The sequence below is a fragment of the Anguilla anguilla genome, chromosome 1, assembly GCF_013347855.1.
Source record: "Anguilla anguilla isolate fAngAng1 chromosome 1, fAngAng1.pri, whole genome shotgun sequence".
NCBI classification, from domain to species: domain Eukaryota; kingdom Metazoa; phylum Chordata; class Actinopteri; order Anguilliformes; family Anguillidae; genus Anguilla; species Anguilla anguilla.
The window spans coordinates 86,898,674-86,913,282 of NC_049201.1; the positions used below are offsets into that span (position 1 = coordinate 86,898,674).

At 51.1% G+C, this 14,609-nt stretch overlaps 1 protein-coding gene across 5 annotated transcripts in view; it reads left to right on the top strand.

Annotated features, from left to right (window-relative positions):
- LOC118232883 (adhesion G protein-coupled receptor B2-like) overlaps nt 1-7,817 on the top strand; it is a 93,952-nt gene extending 86,135 nt beyond the window's left edge. For 4 of the 5 annotated variants that reach the window (XM_035428124.1, XM_035428134.1, XM_035428114.1 and 1 more), the window contains 3 exons: nt 853-966; nt 3,378-3,431; nt 4,787-5,023. In XM_035428124.1, the coding sequence (XP_035284015.1) occupies nt 853-966; nt 3,378-3,431; nt 4,787-4,957 (339 nt within the window). In that variant the 3' untranslated portion in view covers nt 4,958-5,023. Of the gene's footprint in view, nt 1-852; nt 967-3,377; nt 3,432-4,786; nt 5,024-7,346 lie in introns of those variants that run through there. The other variant, XM_035428106.1, reaches the window with a different exon arrangement.
- The last annotated feature ends 6,792 nt before the right edge of the window (nt 7,818-14,609 follow it).

Sequence of the window (14,609 nt, forward strand, 5' to 3'; positions counted from 1 at the left end):
TACAGCCTCATACTCATCCCCTGCAACACATAGCCTCAGATTCATCCCCAGCGACACAGCCTCATACTCATCCCCTGCAACACATAGCCTCAGATTCATCCCCAGCGACACAGCCTCATACTCATCCCCAGCGACACAGCCTCATACTCATCCCCAGCGACATACAGCCTCATACTCATCCCCAGCGACACACAGCCGCGGGGAATGGCAATCTGACTCAGGAACTCAAACCTGCTGCATCAGCACAAAGGCACGTAGGCCCTTATATAATCAGCACCTCATCCAAACAAACCAACATACAATAATACAACAATACAGTAAATAATAAAGCCCTATACCTGCAGCCTGTCTTTACCCAGCTATACCCACAGCATTACAGGCCCTTCAGGAAATCCTGAAGAAAGAGGAAATCCAGAGGAACCTTGGGTACATGAGAGCTTTGTCTGTTTTAGATGGGTGGTGTCTCTTTAGTGGGGTGAATAGGTTGAGGGGTGGGGGGGTGGGGGAGGGGGTGGATAAGAGAGGTGGTGTCTTGGGGTGGGGGGGGGGGGGGTACAGTCAGGACCAGGCATGGTCACCTACTCAGGTATCACTCCTTACACACCTAAGGTTCTGTGGTGGGGGTCTGGAAAATGTCCCTTTCTGGTTTTTCTTCCGATATCCATATTTCCATATCCAGGCGTTCAGACAATGACACGCCTGGTTTATGTGTGCGCGGTAACATTGTGATTTTTATCATTGGTTGCAGTTCCACTGAATGAGCTGCAGGGGGAGCCTAACCCCTCTGCCCTGCCCGTCTCCTGCTGTCTTTCTCTCCTCTTCATTCCGTCGTTTCTCTTCCTCCTCTGGCAGAAGGTGATGCACACGCGGCAGAGACACAACGAGCTGTACCACGAGCTCAACCACCCCCCCGAGTTCCACACCCCCGGCCCCAAACGCAGGGACCCGACTGCATCCAGCGTCAGGGTGAGCAGCCTGCACCCCTAACCCTGTACCCCAAACCCCACACCCTGTACCCCTAACCCTGTACCCCAAACCCCACACCCTGTACCCCTAACCCTGTACCCCACACCCCTAACCCTGTACCCCAAACCCCACACCCTGTACCCCTAACCCTGTACCCCAAACCCCACACCCTGTACCCCTAACCCTGTACCCTGCACCCCTAACCCTGTACCCCAAACCCTGTACCCCAAACCCCACACCCTGTACCCCTAACCCTGTACCCCTAACCCCACACCCTGTACCCTAACCCTGTACCCCAAACCCCACACCCTGTACCCCTAACCCTGTACCCCAAACCCCACACCCTAACCCTGTACCCCAAACCCCACACCCTGTACCCCTAACCCTGTACCCCAAACCCCACACCCTGTACCCCTAACCCTGTACCCCAAACCCCACACCCTGTACCCCTAACCCTGTACCCCAAACCCCACACCCTGTACCCCTAACCCTGTACCCCAAACCCCACACCCCGTACCCCTAACCCTGTACCCCAAACCCCACACCCCGTACCCCTAACCCTGTACCCCAAACCCCACACCCTGTACCCCTAACCCTGTACCCCAAACCCCACACCCTGTACCCCTAACCCTGTACCCCAAACCCCACACCCTGTACCCCTAACCCTGTACCCCAAACCCCACACCCTGTACCCTTAACCCTGTACCCCAAACCCCACACCCTGTACCCCTAACCCTGTACCCCAAACCCCACACCCTGTACCCCTAACCCTGTACCCCAAACCCCACACCCTGTACCCCTAACCCTGTACCCCAAACCCCACACCCTGTACCCCTAACCCTGTACCCCAAACCCCACACCCTGTACCCCAAACCCCACACCCTGTACCCCTAACCCTGTACCCCAATCCCCACACCTCGCCCTTCACTCTCTGCTCCTAATTACCCTACCCATTGCATCTCTCTCTCCATCTCCCTCTCCCTCTCTCTCTCCATCTCTCTCTCCCTCTCCCTCGCACTCTCTCTCTCCATCTCTCTTTTTCTCTCTCTCTCTCCCTCTCTCTCTCCATCTCTCTCTCCCTCTCCCTCGCACTCTCTCTCTCCTTCTCTCTTTTTCTCTCTCACTCTCCCTCTCCCTCGCTCTCTCTCTCTCAATCTGTCTCTCTCACCCTCTCCCTCTAATCTCTCCCTCTCTCTGTCTCTCCATCTCCCTCTCTCACCCTCTCCCTCGCCCTGTCTATCCATCTCCCTCTCTCTCACCCTCTCCCTCGCTCTCTCTCATCCTCTCCCTCGCTCTCTCTCTCCCTCGCTCTGCCTCTCCATCTCCCTCAATCTCACCCTCTCCCTTGCACTCTCGCCCTCTTTCTCTCACCGTCTCCCTCTCTCTCTCTCTCTCCCTCTCCCTCTCTCTAATCCTTTGACACACCTCAGTGAGCAGCAGTAGTCTCAGAGAGACCTCACTGAGCAGAGGTCATAAACCCAGAGGCCTTGAAAAGATTTGTAAATCATTCCCACACACATTTACGACTCTGACAGTTGAGCCTGAAACTGTTCATGAGGCTGAACTGAACATGAGAGTGAATGAAGTGTGCATTCTAATTACAGGTTAACACTCAGCTAACGGGCGACTTAAAGAGGCTTCTCTCTGAAAACAGTACGATACACAATGCATAATGTGAAATTTCCCCCCTTCAATCAATGTGACCATTGTTGTGCTTAATTATGCAGGTAATACATTATCATTATGCGTTTGTTAGAGCACAGATTTAGGCCGGTACCGGGACATATTACAAGCAAAGCAAGGACAACGCTGGCAGAGCTCGTTTACTTTCAGCTGTTCCATAATTATGTGGAAGCGGGTGTGTGGAGGTCATTCCAGACCTGTCAGAGAACAGCACACAGGGACGGGGAACAGCACACAGGGAGGGGGAACAGCACACAGGGTGGGGGAACAGCACACAGGGAGGGGTGGGGAACAGCACACAGGGTGGGGGAACAGCACACAGGGAGGGGTGGGGAACAGCACACAGGGAGGGGTGGGGAACAGCACACAGGGAGGGGGAACAGCACACAGGGTGTGGGAACAGCACACAGGGAGGGGGAACAGCACACAGGGAGGGGGAACAGCACACAGGGAGGGGGAACAGCACACAGGGAGGGGGAACAGCACACAGGGAGGGGGAACAGCAGACAGGGTGTGGGAACAGCACACAGGGAGGGGGAACAGCACACAGGGAGGGGGAACAGCAGACAGAGTGGGGGAAACAGTACACTTGGCAGGGGTTCCGATTGGATCAGATTCCAGGTCTGATCCAATCAGAAAGGAATGAGTCAGATTTTCCTGACAGCAGAATGAGTCAGATCCTAACTGTCACTCCCCCCCTGACCCCCCCCTTTTCTGTCTCAACACAGAGGGAGAGACGCTGGAGCATCTCATCTACAGAAGGGGAGAATAATTCCTCCAGCGTAAGTAAGGGGGGGCAGACCAGGGGCTCCCCAAATACTCGGACCCAGCTCCCTATTAATGAGTGTCTTCCCCATAAGAATACTCATACACACACACACACACACACATCACAGACACACACACACACGTCACAGACAGGCACACACAGTTAACAACCAAACTGGGTTGCATATTAATTAATCCCCCTGCTATCGACCAGACATCTCCCCCTAGTGCTGATCAATGTATCTGCAGGCTCTCTCTCCCAGCTGAAGGCTGATTGGTAGCTGGGGTCAGGTGACTAGGATACCCTGCCAGAAATCATATCAAACCTATCTTTTCACAATTACAGCCATAATGATGACGTTTTTGCTCAAAATTTTGATTTGGTAATTCAGGATTGACTTATTTAATATTTCATATGTGAGCTTCTAACTGGCTCAGGAAGAACCTATGGCTCAAAAAATAAAATTCTTAAATTTGTATAATAGATTTCAATTACAAAGAAATGTATCCACGTAATACTAAAAGCCATAATTATGAGTTTTCTGAAAACATGCCGACATATTAAATCATTATACTGAGATTCTTTTTCATTTTATTTTATAATTATCATTTGCATCAAATTATGGGGGAAAAATCTAATTATGGGGGAAAAATCCCCTTATGACCGGACCTCGTTCTTGGCACCGCAGAAATGTAGACAACATTTAGTAATTAATGGGAACATTTTGAGTGTAGCTATTAAATGTTCACATTTCAGACATACTGTATTTGAGCCAACGTGAGATTTGGCAGGTTGAGTCTTTGGGTTTTGGGGTTTGGGTTTTATGTGCTCAAGGTAAAATCCCTCCATCTGGCCACCCAGCCTGTAAAAATGTCTTTGGGGCAGCGCTGGGGAATTTTCAGACAAAAAGCAGATGGAACTTCCTCTGTTCTGATTGGCCACGAGCATAATGCAGTTTATTCCCTTTAATGGGAAACTGCTGCTCAAAGAAATAAAACCGTATAATGCAGAGAAGATGCAGGAAGCTTTAGAGGAGAAGGAGGGAGGGAGGGGGGAAAGAGAGAGAGACAAGGGGAGAGAGAGAGAGAGAGAGAGAGACAGGGAGTGAGAGAGAGAGAGAGAGAGAGACAGGGAGTGAGAGAGAGAGAGAGAGAGAGAGAGAGATGATCCTGCAGAAGCACCGGTCCGTTCAGCTCAGAGGGGAAAGTAAGGAATGCTGATGGCTTATTTTGCGCCATGTGTTTGTGATGGGTTCCCAGCTGTGCCGTGGGGCTGCAGCGTGCGACCAAACGCTGCTCACTGGGAATGCGGCCTGTGCTTAGCCCACTTGTGTGAGTGACTGACCCACTTCCTGTTTTCGCTTTGCAGGACAGGACCCCTCCCGACGACCAGCACCCCTGTGACAATGTCAGGACAGTCACCTTTGACCCCTCATGTGCGCCCGCTGAAAAGATGGACAAATTGGAGCTAAACCAAATTTGGGGAACTGCCCCCGCAACTACACCCGAAACCGAGGGAGACTTCCAGACTGAAGTCTGAGTACGCACACATACACACACTATTACACACACACACACACACACATACACACTCACGCACACATACACGCACTATTACACACACACACACACACATACACACTCACGCACACATACACACACTATTACACACACTCACACATATACTCATTATTACATACACACACACATACACACTCACACACACGCACACACACTCATACACACGCACACACACACATACACACACATACACACAAACACACACTATTACACACATACACACACTATTACACACATACACACACTATTACACACATACACACACTATTACACACATAAACACACTATTACACACACAATCATACACTATTACACACACGCACACACACACACACTATTACACACACACACACACACACTATTACACACACACACACACACTATTACACACACACACACGCATACACACTCACACACTATTACACACACTCACACACACACTCATTATTACATACACACACACAAACACTCACGCACACATACACACACTATTACACACACACACATACACACTAACTCACTCATTATTACACACTCATACACACACACACACTCATTATTACACACACACACACATACTCACTGTTATACACACACAAACACACACACTCATTATCACACACACTCACTATTACACACATACACACACACACACATTATCACACACACACAAACACACTATGCACGCAGACTTTTTCTCCGCTGCACAGGATTTGCGAGAGGGGGGGTGTTTTTTGGTCTTGATTTTTCTCCGGAGTGTTTTCTCTGTCACCTGTGTGATGATGAAAGTGTTTCTGCACGGCGTCTTACAGAAGAGTTCCTGCTGTTGCACACCATTTTGACCTTTAGGTTTCCTTTTTCCCCCCATTTCCCTCAAAGGATTATTCTATCGTTTTTCCCTGAAAAACAACAGAAAGGCAACAGTGAGTGTTTATGAATAAATGGTGTTCACTGCATTTCCCAGCATGGAGAACTCTCCACTGGCCAAGCTGTTCTCCCTTCTGTTCCCCCTGACCACCTCCTGCTGTTCCCCCTGACCTCCTCCTGCTGTTCCTCCTGATCTCCTCCTGCTGTTCCCCGATCGCCTCCTGCTGTTCCCCGATCTCCTCCTGCTGTTCACCTTGATCTCCTCCTGCTGTTCCCCCCAATCTCCTCCGACTGATCTCCCTCTGATCTCTTCCTGCTGTTCTCCCTGATCTCCCATTGCTGTTCCCCGATCTCCTCCGGCTGATCTCCCTCTGATCTCCTCCTGCGCCAGTCTGTTTTTTTGTGTTTCTGGTCTTTGCGGTTTGGTTCGTGTTAATAAGGGGGTTTGAGCTGTTGACCCGATGCTGCTCTCTACACCCTGCCTTGCTGCAGCAGTGGTGTGCTGCCATCTCCTCACTGGAGGCTTTCATGAGGCTTTTCTGTGGCTGGGCTGTGCCAGGTAGATTAGGACTAGATTTAGGACAGAGAGTGTCTTACCTGTCCTTCCATTTAAACTTTATTGACTGTTTGGTAGTATTAAAGAACAGCAACGATCAGCAATAGGACAGAAACACTGTCAATCATGCGGAGAGGACAATCTTTTATAGAACACACTATCATTCCACGGCCGGTACTGGGTAAATGAGTACAATCCAATACGATAGTCATGCGATCTATGGCGGAAAACAGAATGCTATAACAGTAGCATGCTAATTGGGTATCTGCGACTGTAAAGACTGACTAGGCCAGAGGGGGCGCTGTTCTGGTTCCAGCTTATGAGACGCAGCTGGAAACTGTACAGCCACTGATTTATAGAAATGGATTTTGGATCTTTAAATTCCTGAATCAGCGGTAGCATCTATTATTCGGGGGGGGGGGGGGTGGAGAAATGTTTACAGTAAATGAGCCAAACTACCAAACTAACACAGTGAATTCACGCGGGGGGGGGGGGGGGGGGGGGTTGTCGAAGTTGTGGGTGGGGGCTTCAGGGGTGGGATCTGTGCATGTTTTTTCTGTGTGCTAATTGTTGACGTAGAGTGTGTGTATGTGTGTGTGTGTGTGAGTGTGAGTGTGTGTCTAACTGCAGCTGTGTGCTGGGGGCCAGTGAGGGGTGGTTGAGTCTGGGGGGGATGGGGGTGGGGGTCATAGTGCCCCCCTCCTTCTGTGTGCTGTTCCCCTCTTCCCCTCAGTTTCTCTGTTTTTCTGTCTCTTTATGTTTTACTTGTGGTCACATTGCTGTTTGAGCTTCAGTCCTGCTGCTGGGGAGCCACAAGCCCCTCCCCCTGCCCCCCCCCCCCCCAGTCATCCAGGCCAGTAGGGGGCGCTACACATGTTGGGAAGGAACTCAAGAGCTGACTGCTTCTCTGCTGCTGCATCTGCAGGTGCTCAGCGGGCACTCAGAAGAGGGGAGGGGCCACCGCAGAGCTTCCTGGCCAATCACAGCACTCGGTTCATTGCCACAGAACCTTCCGAGTGGAAACAAAGATGTGAGGAGGGTGGGGATTGGGCAGAGCTGAAGATGCAGATGGAGAGGAACACGCAGGGAAATCATCCGCTGGGACAGCAGCGCCGGGGGCCGGTCACTTCCGCGGCAGTACAAACATAACGGGTCATTTCTGAAGCTCTGAACTGCCGGTCCGTCCACTGCAGCATCCCGGGACCATCCACCAAACCCCCCAAACGTCCCTTAAGCCCCTCCCTCTCCCCGGGAGGGGTGCAGACGCCCTGCTTGTTGGTGTGACTTCAACCCCCGTTCGCCCTTTTGTACAATGAGACTGCACAAAGTAGACCCCGCCCTTTTCATATGATGTTTTTGTATGAAAATAAATTTTCAAATTGAGTCAAAAAATTTACCCAATCGTGAGTTGAACTTTTGTGACATGTTGATGTTTTTACATTTTGACATTTTGTTATTTCGGTAAATTTCGAGCGTGAGTGAGTGAGAATCTGTGTGTTTGTGTGCGTGTGTGTGTGTGTGCATGAGTGTTTGCTTGTGTGTGTGTGTGTGTGTGTGTGTCTGTATTTGCGTGTAAGTGTGTGTGTGCACGAGTGTGTGCTGCAGCCCAACCCAGTCACTCTGTTGATTAGATATGATTATCCTGCTGAGCTAAAGAACAGGATTCCAGCCAAGGGTAAGTATTTGGGTCCAGCTGGACTTAACACTTTGGTGTACCTGTACCTGCCCTGTACGTGTACTGTACGTGACCTATACCTGTCCTTTACCTGTCCTGTCCTGTCCTGTCCTGTACCTGTCCTGTACCTGACCTGTACCTGTACTGTACCAGTCCTGTACCTGTGCTGTACCTGTCCTTTACCTGTCCTGTACCTGCCCTGTACCTGTCCTGTCCTGTACCTGCCCTGTACCATTCCTGTACCTGTACTTGCCCTGTACCCGTCCTGTACCTGTCCTGTACCTGCCTTGTACCTGTACCCGTCCTGTACCTGTCTTGTACCTGCCCTGTACCTGTTCTGTCCTGACCTGTACCTGTCCTGTACCATTCCTGTACCTGTACCTGTACCTGCCCTGTACCTGTACCTGTCCTGTACCTGTCCTGTCTTGTACCTGTCCTTTATCTGTCCTGTCTCCCTTCTGAGAGGGGAACACAGAACATCCTGTTAAAACCCAGCACAAACAGACCCCTCCTCTCCGGCCCAAGGTCCAGATCCCCACAGCGGGGGAATCCATTAGGAAAGTCCGCCAAGAAACATCAAAGGCTCCAGGCGTGCAAATAAGCTCCTTTTATTTTTTATATTTTCATTACTTTGAGTATTTATTAATGTTTATAGTGCAGTGGAAAAAATGAGCAGAACAGAGAATTATCAGTGAATGAGTGAATACCTGCAGAAACATGCGGTGCCCTGCAGGTATTCACTAGGCTCACCCTGCCCTGCTCTGCTCTGCCCTGCCCTGCCCTGCTAGGCTCACCCTGCCCTGCCCTGCCCTGCCCTGCCCTGCTAGGCTCACCCTGCCCTGCCCTGCTAGGCTCACCCTGCCCTGCCCTGCTCTGCCCTGCCCTGCTAGGCTCACCCTGCCCTGCCCTGCTAGGCTCACCCTGCCCTGCCCTGCTAGGCTCACCCTGCCCTGCTCTGCCCTACCCTGCTAGGCTCACCCTGCCCTGCTACGCTCACCCTGCCCTGCTCTGCCCTGCCCTGCCCTGCTAGGCCCACCCTGCCCTGCTCTGCCCTGCCCTGCTAGGCTCACCCTGCCCTGCCCTGCCCTGCCCTGCCCTGCTAGGCCTGCCCTGCCCTGCCCTGCCCTGCTAGGCCTGCCCTGCTAGGCTCACCCTGCCCTGCTCTGCCCTGCCCTGCTAGGCTCACCCTGCCCTGCTCTGCTAGGCTCACCCTGCTAGGCTCGCCCTGCCCTGCTAGGCTCACCCTGCCCTGCTCTGCTAGGCTCACCCTGCTAGGCTCGCCCTGCCCTGCTAGGCTCACCCTGCCCTGCTCTGCTAGGCTCACCCTGCCCTGCTCTGCTAGGCTCACCCTGCTAGGCTCGCCCTGCCAGCGCTCCAACTTCGGGCCATAAAGAGGCTCTGAGGGAACAGACTGGAGAGCTCTGCATTATTTATGAACAGCAGATCTATTATACATGGGAACAGCACTCTGGTTACTGAGCTAAAGGAGAGAGAGGGGGGTGAACACCAGATCTATTATACATGGGAACAGCACTCTGGTTACTGAGCTAAAGGAGAGAGAGGGGGGTGTACAGCAGATCTATTATACATGGGAACAGCACTCTGGTTACTGAGCTAAAGGAGAGAGAGGGGGGGACGGAGGGAGAGAGTATGTGTGAGAGAGGGAGGGAGGGAGGGAGAGAGTGTGTGTAAGAGAGAGAGAGAGAGAGAGAGAGAGGGAGAGAGTGTGTGTGTGAGAGCGGGAGGGGGAGGGAGAGTGTGTGTGTGAGAGAGAGAGAGGGAGGGGGAGGGAGAGTGTGTGTGTGTGTGTGTGTGTGTGTGTGTGTGTGAAAGAGAGAAGGAGAGAGAGGAGGAGAGTGTGTCTGAGAGAGAGAGAGGGAGGGGGAGGGAGAGAGTGTGTGTGTGAGAGGGGGGGGGGAGTGTGTGTGAGAGAGAGAGCGGGAGAGGGAGGGAGAGAGTGTGTGTGTGAGGGGGGGGGAGGAGAGTGTGTCTGAGAGAGAGAGAGGGCGGGGGAGGGAGAGTGTGTGTGTGTGTGTGTGTGTGTGTGTGTGTGTGTGTGTGTGTGTGTGTGTGTGTGAAAGAGAGAGGGAGAGAGAGAGACATTTGGAGTCAGCCCAGACTGAGATTTGCTCCGTTGGGGCTGACACTTTGATGTGATTTACCTGTAAATCTCCTGACTGTAGATCAGATCAAAACGTCCTGTCACAGCTGGATGGGTCTGTTTTCCTGTTAGTGTCTCTGTCCCGCTCTGTGTGTTTTTGTGTCTCTGTCCCGCTCTGTGTGTTTTTGTGTCTCTGTCCCGCTCTGTGTGTTTTTGTGTCTCTGTCCCGCTCTGTGTGTTTTTGTGTCTCTGTCCCGCTCTGTGTGTTTTTGTGCTTTTCGGGGTTTTGGGAGGGAGTGAAGCACACTGTACGGGTAAATGAAAGGCCTGCAGTAATGATAAGATCTGGTCTAACAGTGAGCTGCAGGATTACTGTGACGCAGGTGCTGAGAAGCACAAACTCTCACAGAAAAACCCCAAAACTGAAGCTGAAAACCACTAAAGTTATACAAAGACGTTACACAGCAGATTTACATAGCACAGTTACACAGAGACAGTGCACAGCAGATTTACATAGCATAGTTACACAGAGACGTTACACAGCAGATTTATATAGCACAGTTACACAGAGACAGTACATTGCACAGTTACACAGAGACAGTACACGGCACAGTTACTCAGAGACATTACACAGCAGATTTACATAGCACAGTTACACAGAGACAGTACACAGCACAGTTACTCAGAGACATTACACAGCAGACTTACATAGCACAGTTACACAGAGACAGTACACAGCACAGTTACTCAGAGACATTACCCAGCAGATTTACATAGCACAGTTACACAGAGACAGTACACAACACAGTTACTCAGAGACATTACACAGCAAATTTACATAGCACAGTTACACAGAGACAGTACACAGCACAGTTACTCAGAGACATTACCCAGCAGATTTACATAGCACAGTTACACAGAGACAGTACACAGCAGATTTACATAGCATAGTTACACAGAGACGTTACACAGCAGATTTACATAACACAGTTACAGAGAGAACTTAACATGTTTACAGCGCACAGTTACGGAGCGCAGTCACAGATGGTGTTCCAGTGCGGGTGCTGTGTTCTTAAAAGCAGTGCTCAGCAGAGACAGTTACAGGTACATTAACACGGTGCTCAGCAGAGACGGTTACAGGCACATTAACACGGTGCTCAGCAGAGACGGTTACAGGCACATTAACACGGTGCTCAGCAAAGACGGTTACAGGCACATTAACACTGAGCTCAGCAGGGACCGTTACAGGCACATTAACACAGTGTTCAGCAAAGACGGTTACAGGCACATTAACACTGAGCTCAGCAGGGACCGTTACAGGCACATTAACACGGTGCTCAGCAGGGACCGTTACAGGCACATTAACACGGTGCTCAGCAGAGACGGTTACAGGCACATTAACACTGAGCTCAGCAGGGACCGTTACAGGCACATTAACACGGTGTTCAGCAGAGACGGTTACAGGCACATTAACACGGTGCTCAGCAGAGACGGTTACAGGCACATTAACACGGTGCTCAGCAGGGACGGTTACAGGTACATTAACACGGTGCTCAGCAGCGGCGATTACAGGTACATTAACACGGTGTTCAGCAGGGACGGTTACAGGCACATTAACACGGTGCTCAGCAGAGACTATTACAGGCACATTAACACAGTGCTCAGCAGAGACTATTACAGGCACATTAACACTGAGCTCAGCAGAGACGGTTACAGGCACATTAACATGGTGCTCAGCAGAGACGGTTACAGGCACATTAACACGGTGCTCAGCAGAGACTATTACAGGCACATTAACACAGTGCTCAGCAGAGACTATTACAGGCACATTAACACTGAGCTCAGCAGAGACGGTTACAGGCACATTAACACGGTGCTCAGCAGAGACGGTTACAGGCACATTAACACGGTGCTCAGCAGAGACGGTTACAGGCACATTAACACGGTGCTCAGCAGAGACGGTTACAGGCACATTAACACGGTGCTCAGCAGAAACGGTTACAGGCACATTAACAGGGCGTCTGCAGACAGGACAGCTGAAAGAATTTCACCAGCATTCCTGCCAGGGATTCAGAACAGCTGGGCTCCTCACAGACCCACTGAACACCTGCTGCTCTATCGCTCGCTCACTCACTCACCCTCCCGCTCGCTCGCTCACTCACTCATTAACCCTAACCCTCATCCCACCCTCTGCTGCCCACACACACACATCACACGGGATCTCCTGATGGGTTTCTTATCTCTCTCTGTCTGTGCATCAGGATAAAAACATTGGCTAAATGCCTAGATGTACAAATATTACTCTCTCACTGTCTCTCTCTCTCTCTCCCTCCCTCTCTGTTCCTCTCGCTCTGCTTTCGGTGAGCTGTAGTTCTCAGCCAGCAGAGTGTTCCAGCGTTAGCTGGGGGGCCGTGGGCGAGAGGTTAACTCGCTGCCCATTCAACTCTCCCTTCAGTCTGATGAGGAACATCAGCCCCAGGCCACACTAACAGGGATGCTGAGAAATGTCTCCCCCCCGTGGAGATCAGGCGAAACTGCACTCCTGTCCAGCAGCTCGTCCATCAATGCAGTTACAGCGTTCTTTCCAAAGGCCCAGATTTCACCTAAAAAAATGTTCCCCCAGAGGAAATTCCCTTCCAGACCTTTCAGTCGCACATTCCTGTGCATGTGGCGCTATCTCCAGATGTCCCCGCCCACCTCCCCTTTGTTCATGCTGATCTTATTAAAGTCTCTCAGTCAGAGCAAAACAATGACAGTTTTCTGTTTTGCTTCCTACTGGTTTTCTAATCTTTTCCAGTGGAATATTCCAGATGCTCTGATGTTTCGTGGGTAGAGAGGTGATAGCAGTCACAGGCACAGGATCCACTAGCAGCAATTCAGCTCACCAAACCTGAGTGACTTCCTGTCACCAAAACTCATCACAGCTGAGTGACTTCCTGTCACTAAAACTCATCACAGCTGAGTGACTTCCTGTCACCAAACCTCATCACAGCTGAGTGACTTCCTGTCACTAAAACTCATCACAGCTGAGTGACTCCCTGTCACCAAAACTCATCACAGCTGAGTGACTTCCTGTCACCAAAACTCACCACAGCTGAGTGACTTCCTGTCACCAAAACTCATCACAGCTGTGTGACTTCCTGTCACCAAAACTCATCACAGCTGTGTGACTTCCTGTCACCAAAACTCATCACAGCTGAGTGACTTTCTGTCACCAAAACTCATCACAGCTGAGTGACTTCCTGTCACCAAAACTCATCACAGCTGAGTGACTTTCTGTCACCAAAACTCATCACAGCTGAGTGACTTTCTGTCACCAAAACTCATCACAGCTGAGTGACTTCCTGTCACCAAAACTCATCACAGCTGAGTAACTTCCTGTCACCAAAAAAAGTGAGAGGGTGAGAGTGCAGGTGACAGGTTAGGTGTAAAGGTGAGAGTGCAGGTAACAGGTCAAGTATAAAAGTGAGAGGGTGAGAGTGCAGGTAACAGGTCAAGTGTAAAGGTGAGAGGGTGAGAGTGCAGGTGACAGGTTAGGTGTAAAGGTGAGAGGGTGAGTGTGCAGGTGACAGGTTAGGTGTAAAGGTGAGAGGGTGAGTGTGCAGGTGACAGGTTAGGTGTAAAGGTGAGAGGGTGAGTGTGCAGGTGACAGGTTAGGTGTAAAGGTGAGAGGGTGAGTGTGCAGGTGACAGGTTAGGTGTAAAGGTGAGAGGGTGAGTGTGCAGGTGACAGGTTAGGTGTAAAGGTGAGAGGGTGAGTGTGCAGGTGACAGGTTAGGTGTAAAGGTGAGAGGGTGAGAGTGCAGGTGACAGGTTAGGTGTAAAGGTGAGAGGGTGAGTGTGCAGGTGACAGGTTAGGTGTAAAGGTGAGAGGGTGAGAGTGCAGGTGACAGGTTAGGTGTAAAGGTGAGAGGGTGAGTGTGCAGGTAACAGGTCAAGTATAAAGGTGAGAGGGTGAGTGTGCAGGTGACAGGTTAGGTGTAAAGGTGAGAGGGTGAGTGTGCAGGTGACAGGTTAGGTGTAAAGGTGAGAGGGTGAGTGTGCAGGTGACAGGTTAGGTGTAAAGGTGAGAGGGTGAGAGTGCAGGTAACAGGTCAAGTGTAAAGGTGAGAGGGTGAGTGTGCAGGTGACAGGTTAGGTGTAAAGGTGAGAGGGTGAGTGTGCAGGTAACAGGTTAAGTGTAAAGGTGAGAGGGTGAGTGTGCAGGTGACAGGTTAGGTGTAAAGGTGAGAGGGTGAGTGTGCAGGTGACAGGTTAGGTGTAAAGGTGAGAGGGTGAGAGTGCAGGTGACAGGTTAGGTGTAAAGGTGAGAGGGTGAGTGTGCAGGTGACAGGTTAGGTGTAAAGGTGAGAGGGTGAGAGTGCAGGTGACAGGTTAGGTGTAAAGGTGAGAGGGTGAGTGTGCAGGTAGATT